Source organism: Salvelinus alpinus, chromosome 18 (genome assembly GCF_045679555.1).
Source record: "Salvelinus alpinus chromosome 18, SLU_Salpinus.1, whole genome shotgun sequence".
NCBI classification, from domain to species: Eukaryota; Metazoa; Chordata; class Actinopteri; order Salmoniformes; family Salmonidae; genus Salvelinus; species Salvelinus alpinus.
In genome coordinates this window covers 13,914,459-13,938,594 of record NC_092103.1, presented here as the reverse complement: position 1 = coordinate 13,938,594, position 24,136 = coordinate 13,914,459, and the positions used below count along the sequence as shown (strand labels likewise).

At 42.2% G+C, this 24,136-nt stretch overlaps 1 protein-coding gene across 3 annotated transcripts in view; it reads right to left on the bottom strand.

Moving 5' to 3' along the window:
* Nucleotides 1-16,002, bottom strand: part of LOC139543840 (netrin receptor UNC5C-like) — a 191,202-nt gene extending 175,200 nt beyond the window's left edge. For all 3 annotated transcript variants that reach the window (XM_071350310.1, XM_071350311.1, XM_071350312.1), the window contains exon 1: nucleotides 15,361-16,002. In XM_071350310.1, coding sequence (XP_071206411.1) covers nucleotides 15,361-15,481 — 121 coding nt within the window. In that variant the 5' untranslated portion in view covers nucleotides 15,482-16,002. The remainder of the gene's footprint in view (nucleotides 1-15,360) is intronic.
* Between the last annotated feature and the right edge of the window lie 8,134 nt (nucleotides 16,003-24,136).

The following is a 24,136-nucleotide window of genomic DNA, read 5'->3' as shown; positions in this document are numbered from 1 at the left end:
TCTGTATCCTGTGGAGCTCGGGGTCTGAGGTGCATCGTAAGTATGACACGGCACATAGTGTCAGTTTTTATTCCCCTACCTCCTCTAGCTCTGTACAGTACTATAGCCTACTGTAGTGTACCTGCTGGGGCGAGGCAGCGCCAGGAGTCTGAAAGGAACACCATTAAAGGAACAGTGGGGAAATAACAGCCATATGACTGTTTGGTGCTCATCAGCACTTTGGGGCTTTTTACAGTGTCTGCCAGTGTGTAACATCCGTGTGCCAGCAGCATTCCAATTCAGTCCCAAATCCCTCCACTCTTACTCTGCCTATTTTGTGTCCTAATCCTCTTAAAAAAAAGGTAGACTAACATGCATAGCAAAAGGAGAGGATATCAGTTTGATTGCATGTCCTATTGTTGATGTCAGTTATAGTAGGCAGAAAGGGGTATTTCCAGGTGAGTTATACCGTGGCTCAAGAACTGTTATAAACATACAGGTACAGTACTTTCCAGTGTGTGTTGGAGTATGAGTGTTTGGGTTGAATCTATTGTATATTCCAAATTCCCTGTCAGTCAACTCATAAACAACCATCTGCAAATGTTAAAAGCGTACTTGGGGATGTTGGCAACGAGGTCGTGTATCTACTTCCCCAGAGTCAGATGAACTTGTGGATACCATTTTTATGTCTCTGTGTCCAGTATGAAGGAAGTTAGAGGTAGTTTCGCGAGCCAATGCTAAGTCATTGCGCCAACACTAGTTAGCAATTGCGCTAGCGCTAGCTAGAAACTTATGTCAGAAATGCACACATAGATGTAAAAATGGTATCCACGAGTTCATCCGACTCTGGGGATGTAGATAAAAAGAATATCCCCTTAATAACAAAACAGTTACAAACCATACATCCGTGTCATGTTAACTCAGCCATGTAGCAGATCTGTGCTCAGTTGTGCTCGTTGCAATGCCAAACATGTAGCTTACGGCATGACAATGAATTACAAAAGGCTTGGATTAAGCACATACAGATTTAGATGGCTAGTCACATAACACAAAAAACATCAAATTCTGTAGCAACAAACAACATTGAGAGCACACTTAAGATCACATAAAATCCTGTATTTGACCTGTCCTGTCCCCTGGCTGCTCTCCTGTTAAGGGCATGGAAAGATGGAAAAGCAACAGGGTATTTGTGGTTGCACCCCAGTGGGCCCACAGGGAGAACAAAAGCCAAATTAAAGGGCAGAGGATAGAGTGTGTACTTGTACTCACTCAAGATGTGCCCTGTCAGTCTCTCTGCTTAAAATGGCATGAGAAGGGCCACTTAACTGGAAATCACTTCTCCCTCGCTCTCTTTTTCTCTCCTTCTCCCTGTCTCTCCCTTTCCCTCTCTCCCTCTGATCCTCCATTTCTCTCCCCTCTGATAATAATGTGCCTCTCCATGTGGAGTGGGGCCTGTAGTGTACCCTTGCACCACCTCTCCTCTCCTTGCCTGGGATCCTTCAGTATAATCACAGTGGTGTTAGCTGATTCACCCTCTGAATGTGAAATGACTGAGAATGTTAGCAGCCACCAACCACCTCAAATTGGGAGAGCCATTATCTGGTATTCACTCCAAAACAGAGGTGAGAGCTTAGGTAACCATCAACATGATCATAACAGTCATCATCCCTTCTCAAAGCTGCTAGCTGGGTTGATTAAGTACAGGAGCTCTTTTTTAATAACCATTTTTTTCAGTGACTGCATGTAGTCAAAAGGCAAAATGGGACACAGTACTCAGGCAATAGCAGTTGGACAGAGAGTTCGCTCACTGAGCTCTCTAACGCACTGTGTCACTTCAAACCCTGAGCTCTCTAACGCACTGTGTCACTCCAAACACTGAGCTCTCTAACGCACTGTGTCACTCCAAACACTGAGCTCTCTAACGCACTGTGTCACTCCAAACCCTGAGCTCTCTAATGCACTGTGTCACTCCAAACACTGAGCTCTCTAACGCACTGTGTCACTCCAAACCCTGAGCTCTCTAATGCACTGTGTCACTCCAAACACTGAGCTCTCTAACGCACTGTGTCACTACAAACACTGAGCTCTCTAATGCACTGTGTCACTCCAAACACTGAGCTCTCTAACGCACTGTGTCACTCCAAACACTGAGCTCTCTAATGCACTGTGTCACTCCAAACTAGAGGTCGACCGATTATGATTTATCAACGCCGATACCGATACCGATTATTGGAGGACCACCAAAAGTTGATACCGATGAATTAATGAATTTTACAACAATACTGAATGAACACTTATTTTAACTTAATATAATACATCAATAAAATGAATTTAGCCTCAAATAAATAATGAAACATGTTCAATTTGGTTTAAATAATGCAAAAACAAAGTGTTGGAGAAGAAAGTAAAAGTGCAATATGTGCCATGTAAGAAAGCTAACGTTTAAGTTCCTTGCTCAGAACATGAGAACATATGAAAGCTGGTGGTTGCTTTTAACATGAGTCTTCAATATTCCCAGGTAAGAAGTTTTAGGTTGTAGTTATTATAGGAATTATAGGACTATTTCTCTCAATACGATTTGTATTTCATATACCTTTGACTATTGGATGTTCTTATAGGCACTTTAGTATTGCCAGTGTAACAGTATAGCTTCCATCCCTCTCCTCGCCGCTACCTGGGCTCGAACCAGGAACACATAGACAACAGCATCCCTTGAAGCAGCGTTACCCATGCAGAGCAAGGGGAACAACTACTCCAAGTCTCAGAGCGAGGGGTGCGCTATTAGCAAATTAGTTCGCAATGAGCCAGGCGGCCCAAACTGTTGCATATACCCTGTGTAACGGTTTCGTCGTCTGAAGAAGAGTAGTCGGACCAAAGCGCAGCGTTGTAAGTGTTCATGTTTTTTATTTACACTGAACACTAAACAAAATAACAAGAGAATAAATGAAACCGAAACAGTCCTGTAAGGTGCAAAACACTAAACAGAAAATAACTACCCACAAAAACCATGTGGGAAAACACTGCCTAAGTATGGTTCCCAATCAGAGACAACGATAGACAGCTGTCCCTGATTGAGAACCATACCTGGCCAAAACAAAGAAATACAAAACATAGAAAAAAGAACAGAATGCCCACCCAAATCACACCCTGACCAAACCAAAATAGAGACATAAAAAGCTCTCTACGGTCAGGGCGTGACACCCTGACTCGGCGTGCAATGAACGCAAGAGAAATTACACAATTTCACCTGGTTAATATTGCCTGCTAACCTGGATTTCTTTTAGCTAAATATGCAGTTTTAAAAATATATACTTCTGTGTATTGATTTTAAGAAAGGCATTGATGTTTATGGTTAGGTACACGTTGGAGCAACGACAGTCATTTTTCGCGAATGAGCACTGCATCGATTATATGCAACGCAGGACACGCTAGATAAACTAGTAATAACATCAACCATGTGTAGTTAACTAGTGATTATGATTGATTGATTGTTTTTTATAAGATAAGTTTAATGCTAGCTAGCAACTTACCTTGGCTTCTTACTGCATTCGCGTAACAGGCGGGCTCCTCGTGAGGCAGGTGGTTAGAGCGTTGGACTAGTTAACCGTAAGGTTGCAAGATTGAATCCCTGAGCTGACAAGGTAAAAATCTGTCATTCTGCCCCTGAACAAGGCAGTTAACCCACCGTTCCTAGGCCGTCATTCAAAATAAGAATGTGTTCTTAACTGACTTGCCTAGTTAAATAAAGGTGTAAAAAAATATATGTATATATATATATACAGTGGGGAGAACAAGTATTTGATACACTGCCGATTTTGAAGGTTTTCCTACTTACAAAGCATGTAGAGGTCTGTAATTTTTATCATAGGTACACTTCAACTGTGAGAGACGGAATCTAAAACAAAAATCCAGAAAATCACATTGTATGATTTTTAAGTAATTAATTTGCATTTTATTGCATGACATAAGTATTTGATACATCAGAAAAGCAGAACTTAATATTTGGTACAGAAACCTTTGTTTGCAATTACAAAGATCATACGTTTCCTGTAGTTATTGACCAGGTTTGCACACACTGCAGCAGGGATTTTGGCCCACTCCTCCATACATACCTTCTCCAGATCCTTCAGGTTTCGGGGCTGTCGCTGGGCAATACGGACGTTCAGCTCCCTCCAAAGATTTTCTATTGGGTTCAGGTCTGGAGACTGGCTAGGCCACTCCAGGACCTTGAGATGCTTCTTACGGAGCCACTCCTTAGTTGCCCTGGCTGTGTGTTTCGGGTCGTTGTCATGCTGGAAGATCCAGCCACGACCCATCTTCAATGCTCTTACTGAGGGAAGGAGGTTTTTGGCCAAGATCTCGCGATACATGGCCCCATCCATCCTCCCCTCAATACGGTGCAGTCGTCCTGTCCCCTTTGCAGAAAAGCATCCCCAAAGAATTATGTTTCCACCTCCATGCTTCACGGTTGGGAGGGTGTTCTTGGGGTTGTACTCAACCTTCTTCTTCCTCCAAACACGGCGAGTGGAGTTTAGACCAAAAAGCTCTATTTTTGTCTCATCAGACCACATGACCTTCTCCCATTCCTCCTCTGGATCATCCAGATGGTCATTGGCAAACTTCAGACGGGCCTGGACATGCGCTGGCTTGAGCAGGGGGACCTTGCGTGCGCTGCAGGATTTCAATCCATGACAGCGTAGTGTGTTACTAATGGTTTTCTTTGAGACTGTGGTCCCAGCTCTCTTCAGGTCATTGACCAGGTCCTGCCGTGTAGTTCTGGGCTGATCCCTCACCTTCCTTATGATCATTGATGCCCCACGAGGTGAGATCTTGCATGGAGCCCCAGACCGAGGGTGATTGACCGTCATCTTGAACATCTTCCATTTTCTAATAATTGCGCCAACAGTTGTTGCCTTCTCACCAAGCTGCTTGCCTATTGTCCTGTAGCCCATCCCAGCCTTGTGCAGGTCTACAATTTTATCCCTGATGTCCTTACACAGCTCTCTGGTCTTGGCCATTGTGGAGAGATTGGAGTCTGTTTGATTGAGTGTGTGTACAGGTGTCTTTTATACAGGTAACAAGTTCAAACAGGTGCAGTTAATACAGGTAATGAGTGGAGAACAGGAGGGCTTCTAAAAGAAAAACTAACAGGTCTGTGAGAGCCGGAAGTCTTACTGGTTGGTAGGTGATCAAATACTTATGTCACGCAATAAAATGCAATTTAATTACTTAAAAATCATACAATGTGATTTTCTGGATTTTTGTTTTAGATTCCGTCTCTCACAGTTGAAGTGTACCTATGATAAAAATTACAGACCTCTACATGCTTTGTAAGTAGGAAAACCTTCAAAATCGGCAGTGTATCAAATACTTGTTCTCCCCACTGTATATGAAATCGGCCCTAATTAATCGGCCATTCCGATTAATCGGTCGACCTCTACTCCAAACACTGAGCTCTCTAATGCACTGTGTTACTCCAAACACTGAGCTCTCTAACGCACTGTGTCACTCCAAACACTGAGCTCTCTAACGCACTGTGTCACTACAAACCCTGAGCTCTCTAATGCACTGTGTCACTCCAAACACTGAGCTCTCTAACGCACTGTGTCACTCCAAACACTGAGCTCTCTAACGCACTGTGTCACTCCAAACACTGAGCTCTCTAACGCACTGTGTCACTCCAAACACTGAGCTCTCTAACGCACTGTGTCACTCCAAACACTGAGCTCTGGTAAAATCAAAGGTGCACGCACACACACAGGCACACACACACAGGCACACGCACGCACGCGCGCACGCACGCACGCACGCACGCACGCACGCACGCACGCGCACACACACACACACACACACACACACACACACACACACACACACACACACACACACACACACACACACTCACACACACACACACACAAGCACACAAGCACAGGCACACATTATGCACAACACTTCAGCTGTGTGTATGTGATGTGAATGGGAGGCTTTCTGCTCTCTGGGTGGTATTGAAGAGGAGTATCCGTTGTGCTGAAACAGAGGTCAGCCGTTCTGGCACAGGCCTGCTTGTCAAGTGCTGCTACTTGTGCTGGGCCCTGCTAATGCACTGCTAATAGAAGCGAATCTTGCACGGTGACGCTCCCCTGTAGTTTAGAGTGTCACACTGCAGAGTGATTAATGACACTTTCCTCTCATCTTCTCTCTAACCCCGTCATCTCCTCCTCGTATCTCTCCCTCTCGACTCCCTGTCCTCTTTGACTCTCACCCTCTCCAATCTTCCTCTCCAGTCTGCCTTTCCTCTCTCCTCTCTACTGTATCTCTCTGCTCCCTGCCTCCCTCCATCCGCCTCTCCTTTCTTTTGTATCTCAGAGAATAAGGCAGATGACAGAGAATGTTGGGAGTCGTTATTGTGCCCATGATACAGTATCTAGCCGTATCCGCACAGCTGGAGATATCCGGATTCAACAGCACTGCTGCACACACATCAGGCCCGATAACAGTCATATATACCCTTTTCCCTTCAACAAAAATAGAAAGTGATGTCAGGTGTGGGGACACAAACTCAGCAGCCTCTTTTCACAGTAATTATCACCCTAAACCACACTCACACTCCGTCTGGAATAGAGCCAACAAGCACCATGTTTTTCTGACATCATCCGCCTGAGGAAAAGGCTCCAGAAGGCCATTTCTGATGACATACACATCGTTGGTTGTTGCCCTTTGCCATCAGCTATGTTGCATATGTTACTGAGTCTCACTTTCCCTCAATGAAATATGGGCCTGAAAGTATTAACTGCATAATCTTGTCACCTTCTGCGCATTGCCAAAAGGTCTTAGCGCTAACTAATTCGCTAGCATTCCTCCACAGGTACAATGTGCTCATTGTGCGTACAGACGGCATTTGTGAAATGACTGCAGTGGCTGTAACCTTAGCAGCTCGGCTGGGACCATAGTTGTCAGCCAATTGGGGAAACGTTTAGAGTAATAATGACAGCAACAACATTCTCACTTACCCCGTTTTTTTAAACACACTGTGATCAATCTCGAAATACGAGTGTGTGTGTGTGTGTGTGTGTGTGTGTGTGTGTGTGTGTGTGTGTGTGTGTGTGTGTGTGTGTGTGTGTGTGTGTGTGTGTGTGTGTGTGTGTGTGTGTGTGTGTGTGTGTGTGTGTGTGTAAGCACGTTGTGTGTGTGTGCCTCTGCGTATGTGGTTACATCTCCATCCTAAGTTTCCCTTCACTTAAAAAAATAACAAACTCTTAAACGATCTGGTAGTTTGAACAATTTTTTTTAAAGAGACCATTTGCTTTTCTCTCCGAAAACAAAGCTCAGAGGACACAATATAGAGAGAGGGGGAAGAGAAGAGAGAGAGAGCACTGGGGGGGTGTAGTATGAAGTATTGGGAGGAAAGTTGTGGAAAAAGTGGCTAAAGGCTGTGTCCACAGACTCCCTAGGTTGGGTTTGGTTAGATTGGGTTTGCCTCTGTGTCTGAAGCTGCAGCGTCTGAAGATGACAGAGAGGCTTAGTTGGCATCACACTGCTCTTCATTATGAAACAGCTTATCTCATGTATCAAATAGGCCTGTCATTTAAGTAAAAATGTACTTAAATCTTGTTAACACATTTGACTTTTAGTTCAATATATTGTGTAATTCCATACCGGAGTGACAGCAGGGTGGGTGTACTTGTTGGGATGTATTTGAAGTAGGCTTAGACATTGATTTAGATATGCACTGTTTGGAGAACGATCAAAGATAAACCTTCTCTTCCACTGCCTCTTCTCTCTCATCCTTAGCTCATCTGCATATTCAGACAGTCACAGAGCCCAGATCTGCTCCTAAATACGCACACAGGCACACACACACACACACACACACACACACACACACACACACACACACACACACACACACACACACACACACAGGCACACAGGCACACACACACACACACACACACAGGCACACACACACAGGCACACACACACACACACACACACACACACACACACACACACACACACACACACACACACACACACACACACACACACACACACACACACACACACACACACACACACACACACACACACACACACACACACACACACACACACCTGCTGCTGTGCGAATGGATGATGGTGTGGACGCCTGCCCCTTCTTCAAGATTGACAATCAAGCTACTGTCCCTGAATTGGAAAGCATTTGGCTGCTGGCTGGCTAACCCCATATCTCAATTCCTGCTTTGTAAAGAGTTCGGTAGGTTAAAAAGCTATCTTCTTTAACCCCCGTTCCCTGATAGCTAGCCAGCTATCCTACTCTCTCTCTCTCTCTCTCTGCTGGAAACAAGCTAGGTGGATTACCTTGTCAAGAGTACAAGTTCAAACATAGACTAATAAGAAGCAGAGCCAGTTTAAATTCACCATGAGGAGCTACCATGCCGAGAGTCCGTCTCATACTATCTGTGTCACAACCGGCTTTGATCAGGAGTACCATAGGGCGGCGCACAATTGGCCCAGGGTCGTCCGGGTTAGGTGAGGGTTTGGCCGGGGTGGCTTTAGTTTGCTCATCGCAATCTAGCGACTCCTTGTGGCGGGCCGGGCGCCTGCAGGCTGACCTCGGTCGTCAGTTGAACAGTGTTTCATCCGACACATTGGTGAGGCTGGCTTCCTGGTTAAGCGGGCGGGTGTTAAGAAGCACGGTTTGGCGGGTCATGTTTCGGGGGACGCACGACTCGACCTCTGCCTCCCGAGCCCGTTGGGGAGTTGCAGCGATGAGACAAGATCGAAATTGTGGAGAAAAATGGGGGTAATTTTTTAAATTTAAATTACATTAAAAATAGAAAAGTCTGTTGCCGGGTAAGTGAGACACTAATCACCAACCGGGTGAGTCCTTTTGAGCTGAAGAGACTCTCCAGTGGAAATTTGCACAGGCAGCTCATCAGTGCACAAAGAAGGCAGGGCCATTAATTACCCCCAAACAATGTTCTCCAGGCTTATCGACTTCTTAATGGACAGGGAACGACCTGGTTCGTGTTCCCACTCCAGTCAACGACACGACCCTCTCCGGGGTTCTGGAATGGCCATTATGTCATCCCAGCCCTGCCCTTTAGAAACCAGAGCTGTTTTTCCTCCTCTGTTTTTCTCCTTTGCTCATTCCTCATTAACTATGTAGGAGTCACTGTGATGCTGTGGCTGAGGCTGAGGCCCGGGACTGAGAGCTGGGGCAGGATCTATGGCTGGGAGCTGGGGCAGGGGTTGGGGCCATGACAGACTGAATTGGGTTGCTGACAGACCCTTTTCCCTGTATGGATCATCTGAAATTATGGTTTTAGGGCTGCAATTTGAGATTGCAGGGGACTCTTGGACTGATCCAGAGCATGAAGGGCGAAAGCGTGACTTCCAAATTACTCGTTAAATTGTTGGGAAAACATTATTTCCTCCTCCAGCTGGGTCTGTGTTAATAAAGCCCTTAGTTCTGACATAGAACATTTGAAAAATCCTTACACCATTACTTCCATTGTTACATTATGTGTGTGTGAATGTGTTTGGGATATTCACAATGCATCTATGGTAAGAAAGAGGCCACCCACCTGCCTCCTGAGAAAAACACACACACACAGGAATGCACATTCAACACACCCTAGGGGATGGGTTTTTGCCTATTTTTGTTTGACAGACAATCCAGCTCAGTTGGGAATGGATTTGGTAAATGGGTTTGGGTGTTCGACGCTGTCCGCATGCTGTTTGAGATTTGACTGCTATTTTCTATTTGACAACACCTTAACTAAAATAAAAAACATCCTTTAATATACTGTAATAAAATGGCAGCATGCAGGATAATAATGAAGAAGGATACAAGCCTAAACAAAACAAAAATCAGAACCTACTGGAATTAAAAACATTCAACCGTTGAAACGTTATACTGTACGTAACCAATAAAGCCTTCCAATACTATTGTTGACCAATGACTCTAGCCTCAGCGTTGTGGGCCTACCACTGTTCAGACAGCTGCAGGTGAATAACCAAGGACAACAGATGTGAGAAGAGCAACTCTCCTGATGGATGAGGCAGTGGCCTATGACCCTGAACTTTACCATCCTTTCAACAAGTGTGAGAGATGGAAGAAAGAGAGAATAATGGAAGGAAGAGGAAAGTGAAGGGCGATGAAAATCCACAACAACAGGCGACAACTATACTTCATTATGAAAGTCTATGATTAAAATGCATTATGCATTAAAATCCAATGTTGAGATTGATCGAACTCATTGTTGCATAAAGCTGATAAAAAGGACAGAATGAAATTTACCGGGGGGACGGTTGTCAAACGTTTAGTTTTGTTTTGGGGAGGGTTGTGTGGTTTTTTATTGGGCACAGGGGAGGGTAATGCGTTCTGTTCCTGGTTTACGTTTGCTCGTTTGCAGGTTTTACTATATAATGTCTTCCATCCTAGCTAAATGTCCTCATCTGCTTGTATGTACCTCCCTTATATCAAGGTGTTTTGGTACTTCCCTTTTGCACTACGCATTTCTGCGCTAGCTTTTACTATACCCCAGGTCAATATAGTCCAGTCTGTCTATCCTGCCCTCTATCCACCAGGCATAGTGACAATAGTGCTAGGTGGATTGTTTGTCCAGATCTGCAATAGGCTGACTAGCAATCATTCCACACATCAAATCAGTGTGGCCAGGTGCATCATTGAGCATGAAAGAACAGTGAAGACGTGAGACACACAGCTCAAACAGCTCCTCTATTGATCTTGTTTAGGGACAACATAATGATCCCGCATAGACTAGCCTACAACGCCACATTGCAACGAATAGTTGCATTATTGTTTTCAAGTGAGTACAAAATTCTACTCTAGGCTGCAGTGAAAATGTCATTTGAATAACGGCGCAAAAGCCCTGTGATTTGAATGTTTCATTCCATTTGGATCAGTTGTGGGTCTACGACAGTTTAGAAGGCCTAGAAAGGGCAGTCTGGCTGTATTTTTACTTCTGCTACTGAGATGCGCTGTTTGTTGCAGATCATCATTCTCGCTAGTCGTCCAATAGCAATGTAGCTTCATATGCTCCCAACAGGCCCAGTTATTCAGATATATAAAATAGAATTCCAGCGTCCTCAAAATGACTTGACGTTAACCAGGTTTCCATCCAACCTTTTTAAGCGAGCAAAGTACATGTCGGATCTTTTTTTTTATGTCATCATGGGAAAGCATGCAGTTTATTAGGCTACAGAGGAAATAAGTTATGAGGGACTTCACGGGGTGGTAAAAGTGCACGGTCATCGTGATGCTCCTTTCCAATAAATATTGAGGGTCTTGTTCTGGTGATGTATTCTGCCGTTTGACAAATAAAAGAATATTGCACTCATCATGCAGTAGGCTATACCCGCACTGTATCTGCCAGCTGTTGGCTAGAGAGCAGGTGTCAACACCAGAGTGGGTACATTCCCTATACCTACGCAACATTTTTTGTGACAAAACCATCAGCAGGCCTAGAGTTGAAAATGCCATGGAAACTCATTTAAAAAAATTTATTCGGTATGGGAATTTAATACCAAAATAATTGTTTTTATGTGCACTATGTATTTATGCCCAGACTTTTATCCACAACAAGTCAATTTGATGGAAACAACTCTGATGGGATTTTTTTTTAACATTCACATGAAAATCAATTGGATGGAAACCTAGCTATATACACCCTAAAGACTCTGGCAAGTGCGCTAGCCCAGTTTCATTGATAATGCCTGCACATCATGGTTCACCAGCAGCCCCAAACATCTAAAGACCAAGCAAAACAAGAATTGTACTTAAACTCCCCCCTCATACTCATCTGGAGGTCGAGCAGTTTTTTGTCTGCATCTCTGTAACGTGTCTATCTATGTAATAGAGCCCCACATTGGAGGTGTCATAATACCCATAAAACCTAGCAGTAAAACAGGGAAATGGTTACAATCGTTTTTCCACCGTTCATTTTTCCCCACATGGGATTTTAGAAACACTTAAAATAAGCACTGTGCTTCGTGTTGGCTTACCCTGGCGTGACGTTTTCATAACCATGTTAATCTCTCTCGGACATGGTGACTTTTATCAATATATTCAGCTCTTTTTAGTCTCCGACTCAAAAATGCTAATTAGCATCAAAGTAGAAATGCAAAACTCCAAACCCCTGCAAGCTCCTGCACCTCATTGCTAGCTGACACCTTTGCTAACAGGTATTGTGTCAATTTAAAACGTGCACAACACAGTTCACAGAATTGTCCATTTAAAGAAATGTTGCCAATTTATTAATTACTACATTTAGCTAATGTCTGATAGTTAATCCAGAGATTCTTACCTTTGCCTCGATTTGACTGTCTCACCCAGATCATCATGTCATTTGTTGTTCTTTAGCAGCTAATTAGCATTTCATTTTTGGGGGAGTAAATACAGGCGAATATGTTGATAAGAGTCACCTTGACCCAGAGAGATTTGCACGGTTATCAAAACGTCAGTACTGGGTAAGCCGGACTCTTACTATGGTACTGCATAGTATATGTACAGTATGTGGTACTATGTGCCTTCATACCCCTTGACTTATTCAACTTTTTGTGTTACAGCCTGAATTCAAAATTGATTAAATAGATTTTTCGTTTTCTCATCTAAACACAATACCCCATAATAACAAAGTGAAAACATGTTTTTTTTTTTTTTTTGAAAAGATCTAATTGACATAAGTATTCAAGTCAAAACTGTAACTCACTACTCAGGCACATTCACTCTCTTCTTGGTAAGCAACTCCAGTGTAGATTTGTCCTTGTGTTTTAGGTTATTGTCCTGCTGAAAGGTGAATTCATCTCCCAGTGTCTGGTGGAAAACAGACTGAACAAAGTTTTCCTATAGGATTTTGCCTGTGCTTAGCTCCATTCCGTTTCTTTTTTATCCTGAAAAACTCCCCAGATCTTAACGATTACAAATGTACCCATAACATGATGCACTATGCTAGAAAATATGGACAGTGGTATCCAGCAATGTGTTGTATTATTGGATGTGCCTCAAACATAACACTTTGTATTCAGGACTTGTTGCAAACAGGATGCATGTTATGGAATATTTTTTATTCTTTCCTTCTTTTCAAACTGTCAATTAGGTTAGTATTGTGGAGTAACTACAATGTTGTTGATCAATCCTCAGTTTTCTCCTATCACAGCCATTAAACTATGTAACTGTTTTAAAGTCACCATTGGCCTCATGGTGAAATCCCTGAGCGGTTTCTGTCCTCTCCGGGAACTGAGTTAGGAAGGATGCCTGTATCTTTGTTGTGACTGGGTGTATTAATACACCATCCAAATGGCAATTAATAACAACACCATGCTCAAAGGGATATTCAATGTCTGCCTTTTATACGTTTACCCATCTACCAATAGGTGCCCTTCTTTGTGAGGCATTGGAAAACCTCCCAGGTCTTTGTGGTTGAAATTAACTGCCCGACTGAGGGACCTTACAGATAATTGTATGTGTGGGGTGCAGAGATGAGGAAGTCATTCAAAAATAATGTTAAACACTATTATTGCACACAGAATGAGTCCATGCAACTTATTATGTGATTTTTTAGAACATTTTTCCTTCTGACCTTATTTATGCTTGCCATAACAAAGGGGTTGAATACTTACTGACTCAAGACATTTCAGCGTTTCATTTTTTAGTAAATTTGTAAAAATTTGTAAAAACATTATTCCACTGACATTATGGGGTATTGTGTGTCGGCCAGTGACAACAAAATCTAAATGTAATACATTTTTTATTCAAACAGTAACAACAAAATGTCTAAAAAGTTGAGGGGTTTGAATACTTTCCGAAGGCACTGCATTTATGTACATAAAAATAGGGACCACAATGGAAATAAGTTCCCGACTTCAGAGTGCAATCCCGGTCACTTGTAAAAATATTTGTACTGTGTGTAAATATATGGATTTTTTTTACTGACAAATAAAACCAATCAATCCAAACTGTGCCATTTGATGAAACACCAAACACCAAAAAGTTGAATGACATTTGGATACTGGGTAAGCCTACAAGGTAGGAAGGGATGTATTTTCTGTTTGTCAAGATTGACATAGTCTATTTATTGTTGTGTTGAAAACACAAACCATGATATTGAAGTGCTCTAAGTCGGTAAGGTTTGTTTGTTGGTTGTGTAGTGCATTGGCACAGAAACTTATTGGTGGAAAATGTGGTGTATATATTTTATATAATTATAAATATGGCATCATTTTGTTTTAAATCTGATTTCCCTCTAGCTGATCATTGTCTGCAGCCGACTCTGATTGTAGTGTAATGAAACAGGCAGGGAGGGTGAGCTTGTCTGTGGTGGTCGGTGAGAACCCTCAACCTTCTGGCCTGTAGCCGTGAGTAGCATCGCCTGCACCACAAATCGTGCTGAGGTGGGAAAGTCTATATCCACGTTTATTAACACAGGGTCGCTACAGTTATTTGTGGTATTAAACATGATTTTGAGTTAACTCTATGAGGGGGGAGGGTGTGCAGTTTATTTTAAATGTTGGGGAGACAGGTGCATTTCTTTTGACACCTTAAGTTGGACCAGTAAATTTCGAACTGTCCCTTAAGTGTATGATGAAATATAAGCAAGCCTCCACGGGCAGTTATTGAATTTAATTTTGCTAATTGGGTTAGAGTAAACGTAACTTAAACGCAATATTTTCAATTGCTGTACAAGGCCTAGGCCACTATGTAAAATGCCGGAGAAGCTTATTTTTGTATGTCTCGATATAAGACATCCCGCGCACTTTGATCCGCACGCACAGTTGAAGTCAACTGCGTGTTTGTGTGTGTGTGTGTGTGTGTGTGTGCAGCGTGAGATAGAGAGATAGTCTAAAGAAACATATTGTGACTACGATGACTCAGGTGTAGCTTGCTAATCTTTCGTTTATATAACATCAACAAAACGATTAAAAGTATCTTAAAATTGAGCAAAATGGCTATGGTCAGGTCTGTTAACACAGAAGCATAGGCTTTATTGAAGTTGTGTCCTTTTAACGCATAGCCTTACACTTAGGTAATAAACACATTTGAAAAACGTCGATATCCACCACATTCCAGTAGTCGATATGGAAGAAACATTAATTGACTGTGTAAATATCCCAGAGCGCACAATAGTACAGCTGTGACTATATTTTTCACTCTATAAGGTATGCGACTCAGGAATTCTTCTATTTTGTTGGCCAGAAATTGACAAGTCTAGGCTATTCATATATGATGTCAGCGAACTATGATTTTCTGTTGTTGCAAAAATCCAGCACAAATCTTCGACTTTGGCCATCCGCAAAACACTCGAGCGCTGGTGCTTTTTTCTGCATGCAGGTATGAATTCGATAGCTTACCTTGAGCAGCTCCGATATCCACGAGGGCAATTAGCAAAACGAAAGATATGGTGATCATCTGCAGTAAGTATCCTGTGACTCCTCTTCTTCCACTTCTTGCAGTTTGTACACTATACCCCATGATGAGGAGTCAAAAACTCCGCGATGAGGCAAGTCCAGTGGCTATCAAATGCTGTTTCAATGACCTACTGCCTTGCAGCAGCTGCAATTGAAATCTTTAGGAGTCTCACACTTGACGAATAGAAGGGGAAGGTAGAACAAGGGGGGATGGATAGAGAATGAACAAATTCCAGGACTTCGGTGAAACAGTTTTGAAATATGACAGATATTAAATTGTCTTATGAGAAGCGAGCACCGCCCTCAGTCATATGAAGGTATGCGTGAAAACCTTTGAAATTACCGTTTGCTCTGTTCACTTTTAATGCTTAACGTGTCAAGCTGACTACCTGGGCCGATGTCTGGTTGATATGAAGTTCATGTTCCGAATCAGAAAATTCACAAAAGTCCTCCGTAACTGCCGCTACCACACTCCGCACTCCGTCTAGCGACAGTATACAACCTCAGTACCGCGCCTAGCGCTCTACTGATGGAATTGAATCGGACAAGGCTCCGTCTCTGTACCATGCTACTTCAACCAATCCAAATACGACCGACTCCTGTCTGTGGCGGCCATATCAAAACCCGGCTCGGAGCCTCGGAATGGATGTTATTTATCGAGTATAAAGTGGTGAGGAGGAGAAGCTCCATATCCGGAAGTAATTAGGCCATTCATAGTAGCCATTGACGCTATGTAGTCGTTTTTTTTTTTTAGGTTAAGGATACAAGACTGTGGATATATCTGACTGTGTTGGCAAAACCACTACATATCCCATCGAGCCAAGTGGGGAGAGGCTGCCTGTTGTCACAGTTGGCAATGATGCCGAAGATACCTTGAACCAGTCATGACTATTCAAAAAACACTAAATAATTTTCAAGTTTCTTTCCAGGTAATTTCTTAGTTACATGATTGCATAACTATCAAAGGAGTTTTGAATTTGAGGGTGTAGTATTTATGAAGTTTGGGAATGAGGATGAAAACTAGCATAGCTTAGCTAGCCAGCTAGTTTAGCCAGGGAAAACTTGGTAATAAAACAAGTTTGAGACAGGATATAGCTGTGCGCACTAATTCAGGAGACAGATTGGAGTTTTTATGCCCTGATATCAGGAGCTGGCGGCAAAAAGTTTGATTAAACAATTCAGACGGAAACGAATACATCAGTTCACAAATATTTAAGGGGAACGAATCGACATGCAATCCCGAAATCAGCTGTAACTGTCAATAGTAAAACAAAGCTTAAAATGATGATTGAGTGAACCTGAATCCAGAAAATGAATGGTGAAGTCGCTTCCGATAAGCATTAGTCAATTATTTCCCTTGCTATGATGGTTAAAAGGGGCAATCAGCAGTTGCTACATCCATTCTTGGACTTATTTAAATGCATGATAATATGTGCCCATTGATTCTTGAAGAATATAACTTATAAATTCCTCATGAGCTTAGTTCAACTGTAGTACCCCATCAGAACCCAAAGTATAAGCTTGTATCACTCCAATGTTTGTAAACAAAGTAAATGTAAACAAACACTGTACAGCCTAAAAACATGTGTAAAACTATAATTGTGATATCATGGATGGTCAGTCCTTGCATCCATAGCTATCTATGAATTTGAGAGTGGTTATATTTCTCCGTCCCCATTCCTCAGCTTTTTACGAAACAGTAGCAGGGAGGACACTTTGTTATTATTTAAACTCCTGATTGCCGCTTTAAGTCGAACCCTCTTCCAAAAGTCCACCAAAATATAAACAAATAGGTAAGGCTATATTGAAAAGAATAGCCAGTAGACAGTGAAATTGTTGGTTATGTAGCGGTAGCCTATAATCGATTAGCTCAGAATTGAAATATAAGGTTTTTAACACCGCTATTCTACCCTAAAGTAACTATCATTTTAATCTGTCTATTACAATATATTTTGTAAAGGATGTTTGAGCAAGCATATTGTTTGCTGAGCAAACATAAGGCAACATCGCTTTTTACTGCTGTAAGACCGCAAATGTAATCAGACTGTTGAAATTCAATCAAGAAACACATTTTCTCTAGCTGGCATTTGTTCTTGTCACAGTCGCACTCCTGATTCTCGTTTAGACACGGTCATTAGGACTAACATGCAGCCATGTCTAAAGACCTGATCAATAATTACCACAGAGGGACAGTTCAGCTAAACCTGAGGGAGGGGAGGGGAGGGGAGGGGAGGGGGGTCAGAAAGCTGCAGTTAATTTACTGCATTTGTAGACAATTTTCTAACTCAAAATGCTATTTGGAGAACACCAAAAAAAAAAAAAAAAAAGCAATATTAGGTTTAGAGGTCTGTGGAACGACATGTACAATGTCAACCACTACTCAACCTCATCATAAACTGACTTGTGGAGCGGTCCATACTGTGCAACATGAAATAGATACATAATACACGCTATGCAGTCACAACGAGGCCGACTTCAAATGTCGACATTTAATGTGAAAATAACCGGTGCATAAAAAAGTTGGCTTTGAGGCTTACAGGGCCGAGTTCAAATGCCTACATCAAATTAAAAGCAAATCGGCGCACTGGCTAAATGGCTGACCGGCAAAGCAAACTGTTTGGCACTGTCTCTGCTCTCTGCTTTCTTAAAGTGAGAGAAAGGCGCACAGCGTGGCAGCTTCTCTCTGAGCGATGCTCCGCATGGTCCTAAAGCAAGCCAGCAATTACGCTAAACAGTCGTTGCATTTGAATTGGGATTGGAATGATTTTAGTGTTCTTTTTTGTAGCCTACTTTTACATTTTTGGTCTTGAGGCGACTGCCTTACCCAGCTGACGAGCATGAATGAGTTTCAACACCCTTGTCTGACTCCTCCAGTCCCCCAGTGCTCCTACAGTCTGACTGGTGCAGATCAATCCTGCTTAGTACTCCAGGGGCAACACATTTTATGAATGAACCATGACCTGGATGGTTATATCAGAAAGCAAGAGCAAAGTTGGAAACAAGTAAAAGTGGGGTTTGTATAGTATATACAGGCACACATTGTTTTAGGCTTTGGGGAGCTCATGATTCCATCCCAAACACTTTTCAGAAATCACTGCACTTCAATCAAGGTCTATGGAGAGTCTAATGCACACATACCATTGCTTTATTTAATATTTTTGGGACATAACTTTGTTCTGCAAAGTGAGAAAGTGGCAAAGCCTTTTATTGTATATAGTGCAATACTTTTTCCATTAGAACATAATGTTTTTTCTTTTTTAATATTTACTCCTGCTGAAATATTATGTATGTGTGACAGAATTGTACACTACCTTGACTTTCTGTGATTAATGTGAAATGTGACGGTCGCTCTATGCCTCACAAAATGGAAAAGTGAAAATAACAATTTTTTAATGTAATTTGAGAAACAGGGTATTCTCATCACCTTCCTTCCATTTTAGGTGAATGTACAATAATGTCAATGGGCCACTGTCATCTCACTGGCATTTCAGTTTGAGTTACGAGACGCAGGAAATTGCTTTTGGAACTCTTGTGGGATGGGAGAGACAGGTTGACTGAGGCATAGGGCTCCAAAATATCCATCCCTCAAATAGACTTCTGATCATCAAAATCTGGTTTACTGCCATTTCATCCTAAATCACTTTCAGTGTGGTGATTTGCATATTGGTACAGTTACTGTAATATGTTAATAGCTAATGTCGTGCCATTCTTTACATTTTCTCATGAGCCTGAGTGAAAATGTTGTTTTAAAGCTAATTTCCTGCAATTCTACCCATATTGCCATGAAGCAGAGCTAAAGAGCTGCAGTTTTATAGCTCATCTTATGCTCTTTTACACAAGAGAATTTGGGCATTTTTAATGCACATTTCCTGCTATTCTACACATTTTGCCATGAGGCTGAGAAAATATACAGCAAATTTACTGTAATCCTTGGCTTATGACGTGGTCATATGGGGAGGGGGGGCTCCAGGGTGTGGCATTCAACTGCAGCATTTATATAATTTCAATCAGTATTTTCATTGGACTCTAACTGGACTTTAAAGGTCATAAATAAAAAGTCACTGCCCACTGGGCACAGACGTCAATTCAACGTCTATTCCATTGAGATGATGTGGAAACAACATTGATTCAACCAGTGTGTGCCCAGTGGCTGGTATAATCGGTTGTTAATTCATGGGGAAAGAGCTGATGTTACTATCGCAGTACTGTTTACATGGTAATTGCATGCAATAAACACATAGGCTACTGTACTTTCTGCGACATATTTCAAGTCATTTCACTATTTTGTAACTACTTTGTAGGGATTATTGAATCCCCAAGAAACAGAAAATGCTTTTTGCATAATGATATTACCTAGTAATTGCCTCCTTGACACTTCTAAGTAGATACAGTACCATGTAAATAGTGCATGGTAAAACAGTACTATCAAACAGTGGACAGATGAAGCAGGCTGCTCCTTCCTCCACTCATACCGCTGTCAGATTTGAATTAAGGAACAGTAAAAGTGTATTAATGGTATGGTTGTTAATTAGAGGACAGGAGGAGAGGGAGGTGGTGTATTGTGGTAATGACGTTGACCACACCACAGACTAAATTGTATACTAAACAGCAGCAGTTAAACCTCTGTGTCTCTCTATAGCCCTGCTGATAGCATAGTTAGGGATAGTAATGTCCCCACACTGTTCAGGCTCTAAAAAACTTGAATCATCTCAGTGTCTCATCAGGGACTCCTTGGGATTGAAGTGTTGCCATTTGATTTTGGTACTTAGGATGAGGCATAACAGTCGCTGAGTGATTCCCAAAATTATTTCCTCCCTATTCAGCGTCTAACAACTCTAGCTGGGCCTTTGTTCTGCTCTCTTTAGCTGGCCGTCGAGATATATCACTAACAGAAAGTGTGTGTCAAAGGTCACAGCATCTTTACAGAAAGTAGTACTGAACAAACAAAGCCTCCCTGTACTGATCGATCACCTCACTCACTCAAGCAACAAGGGATGTGAAGGATGATGTCACCACCCGAAAGAGCTTCTTTCTAATTTAGTAGATACACATCTCAGAGTGAAATTTGAATGGGAAATTAATCCTGCCTGTAAATTGCAGCATCTTCGGAGGGTTGCCTGTCCCCTAACAGTGTGACACAGAATGAGGGTACCAAGCTGCAAGAGCGAGAAAGAGTTGGAAATTATTGCAACCGACCTGATATGATTTGCACACAAAGCAGCAGTTTGGAGGTGATTTTTATTACTGTAAGCCACAGAGAGACAGTGACTGTCTGCCAGTCGTTGATGACAGTATGTGACACACAATAAAGCTATTTTCCATGACTTCAGGCTCTATACTTTACTGGTGCCCTTGATAACAGTATTAAAAAGTGATTTGCAGCACCGTATGTGGCAAGGAATCAAAACTTAATTTAGGCAGATAAAGATGCCATTTCGCAGGGAGATAAAGTGCTGCATCATGGGAGATGTGTCCTCCCTGCTCTGCTCTCAGCTCCTCACTCGGCCTCACAGATTTACAAGCTACTTTTTCCTGCCCCATAAAACGGCAAATCTGCTCACCAGGCGACACAGGGAAATGTTAATGGATTCATTTGTCAAGAAGCCTCCACTTATTTACAGTCCTCTTCCATTACCATCGTTTTTCCTGTAAGACAAAAATCAGGTGCCAAAGTCAAAATATCGATCTACCTGTCTGTCATGGCCATGAGTCATCATAGAAAACACACAGAGCCAAAGATGCTGCCGACAGACCTGCCTACCGCAAGGATGGATTAGTCTGTTTCACATCAATAGCTTCACAGTCACATTAGCATAATCATTTTAATTTGCAATATAACAATTCTTCTTTGGAAACTGACAATGAGTGTAATTACAAATACAGCTATGACAATATGCCAGAAAGACTCAGTAAATGAACGGTAAGATGTTTGGCTCATATCACTGAATGCTGATTGCTTTCACCAACACAGTATCAATACTTATTTTCATTCTCTTTCTTTAGTTGTTTTGCCTCTCTATGCAGTGCTGTGTCTGACCTCTGTCAAGCAAAGCATAAAGATCAGAGATGAGTGGTGCCCAGGAAAGTCTTACTATTTAGCATATGTCACAACCATTCCATTGACCTATGCCTCTTCTGTCTCAATGGCTGCAAACTAAGAGGTATTTTCCTTGCTCTCACTTCTCGTCCACAACTTCTGTGCATCCACATTAACTGCTGCAGAGAATCTATCTGAAATAATTGGTTTTCTGACATGATTAATATATTCTGCATAACCCTGTGAACCTCTTAAAGAGACTGAAGTCTTTTGGTTTCTGAAAGGGTTCATAATGGCAGAGGGTTAATTTGATGTTATACTCCTCTGTGGGTTTGCCATAACAAACTGGGCAGCTCACTGCTGGCGAGTACATACTGGAGAGAGAAGCGGGTTGGACGAGGAAGAGCTAAACTGGAAAATACAGTATGCATTCATTTATCAGACAATGAAGTGTACTGTAGCAAAATACCCAAATAAACCTGACCACAATCATTATTAATATACGCTATATATACAAAAGTATGTGGACACCCCTTCAAATTAGTGTATTCGGCTAGTTCAGCCACGCCTGTTGCTGTCAAGTGTATAAAATTGAACACGCTGCCATGTAATCTCCATAGACTAAACATTGAAAGTAGAATGGCCTTACTGAAGAGCTCAGTGAATTTCAACGTGGTACCATCACCTTTCCAACAAGTCAGTTTGTAAAATGTCTGCCCTGCTAGAGCTGCGCCGGTCAACTGTAAGTGCTGTTATTGTGAAGCGGAAACGTCTAGGAGAAACAACGGCTTAGCCGCGAAGTGGTAGGCCACACATGTACTGTAGTACGCTATTTTCTGCGACCACTTTTGACTCGTGAGCGCTACTTTCAGAACTACTGGCTAAAAAGTATACAAAAGTACCGGAGAATCTCTTTAGTACTGTATTTTGGCACACTTCATTGTCTGATAAATGAAAGCATACTGCATTTGTCCATATGTGTTTGTTTCTGGTAAGGGACCACATACAGTACTGTACTATTCTGCCCTTCACATGATGAGTACTCGGCTTCTCCTTTGGAATTTGTGCCTAATGGGCCTCCGTAGACCACCACTAGTGTTCAACAGTGACTAGTGACTTAAGCCAGATCTTAATCTTAACCCTAACCACTAACCTTTGACCTTTCACCCTATCTTTCCTGTGAGGTTGTGTCAGCAGTGGAAGAGATGGAAACTGTTGAAAAAAATAGGAATAAATAAAAAAACGGAGGCTTAAATGCAAAAATGTAGATGTTTTATTTGGATATCACGGTGGCTAAAACCTGATTGTGCAGAAAAGTGCATAAGTAAAGAGTGAAAACAAAAAGACAAACCTTTCGGCATCAAGCCATCATCAGTGTGAAATAAAATGATACCTACACAGGACTTTTAAAGAGTGCTGATGGCCTCCTACCACTTCTCAGCTTGTGTCAGCACAAATTACACCAAGATAAGAAGGAAGACACTAGGGATCCAACATGGTGCTGAGGTTCAGCCACAGATCATCACTAAAGCTCTCTTTTCACTGTCAAATTCATGATATAATAGATGTCACACAGTATATTGTCATCTCAGTCGATGGCATCTCTTGTGACACTGTAAATGCACTTTTATGGCAGACGGTTTGAATAAAGCGTCACCACTTTGAATAATAATTCATAAGAATATATCAGTGATTCAATGAAATAGTTTGAAGAAAAATATCAGGATCATTGACATAAAGTTTACAGGTCAAATCAAACAGCTCGAGACAAGGATAGAATCCAGGGTCTTAAAGCAGCTATTCTTCTCCACATGTACACACCATGGCCCAACCTTATAACAGTGTTAAGAGTTCCAGTGACCCACTGTCACTCTCGCTCTTGTACATAGCGCTGAAACATGACAATCCTGTGACTGTTCCCAATAGCCTGTGATACAATAAGATTGGATAAGACAAATATCAATTTTGGCTATTGTATCGTGACCCTGTCACTGTTTCAGTAGCCTGTGATATAACTGGAAATCAGAAGAACACCCATTGAGTTATTGTATCTCTGGACCATTGTTTGATATACCATTCTAATCACCACTGAACGCAAACTTGGAGGAAATGTTTGTAAGCCTCTGCATCCAACGAGCATTCTATGACTCAGTTCCATAGAGATTTGTTGTTTGCCTTTTGTAACAGTATGAAAGGTTTTGTTTATTTCTCGCCCACCCCGGCACACAGGGTCCAAAGAGAGTTGGCGCACAGAACCTCTGCTTGGCTCGCTGTACTCCCCTGTAGGCCTGTGAGAATACCACACACTTCAACACATACACAACACATGCACACAAACTTTCTTATACACACACATACGTAAAATGCATGCACGCAAACACACTCAAATCGAATTCATGGGGACCGTATGTACAGTATATGAAGCAATGAGCAATTGCACTTCACTGTACCCTCCCTCCACGGGAATGGTTTGGCCTTCCGATGTAAACAGGCATTAATCACTCTATCTGACAGAAATGTCAAGGGGAGAGCCCAAGGCATCTGAGAAGGGTTGGTATGTAGGCGAATGGGACCGGGAGATAGATGCTGCGGGGGCGTAGGGTGTCCCGTCCCCCCCCCCCCCCCCCTGGGAGCTGAACTGCACCAGATGATGGGGTCAGTGTGCCCACCACCTTGAGAAAG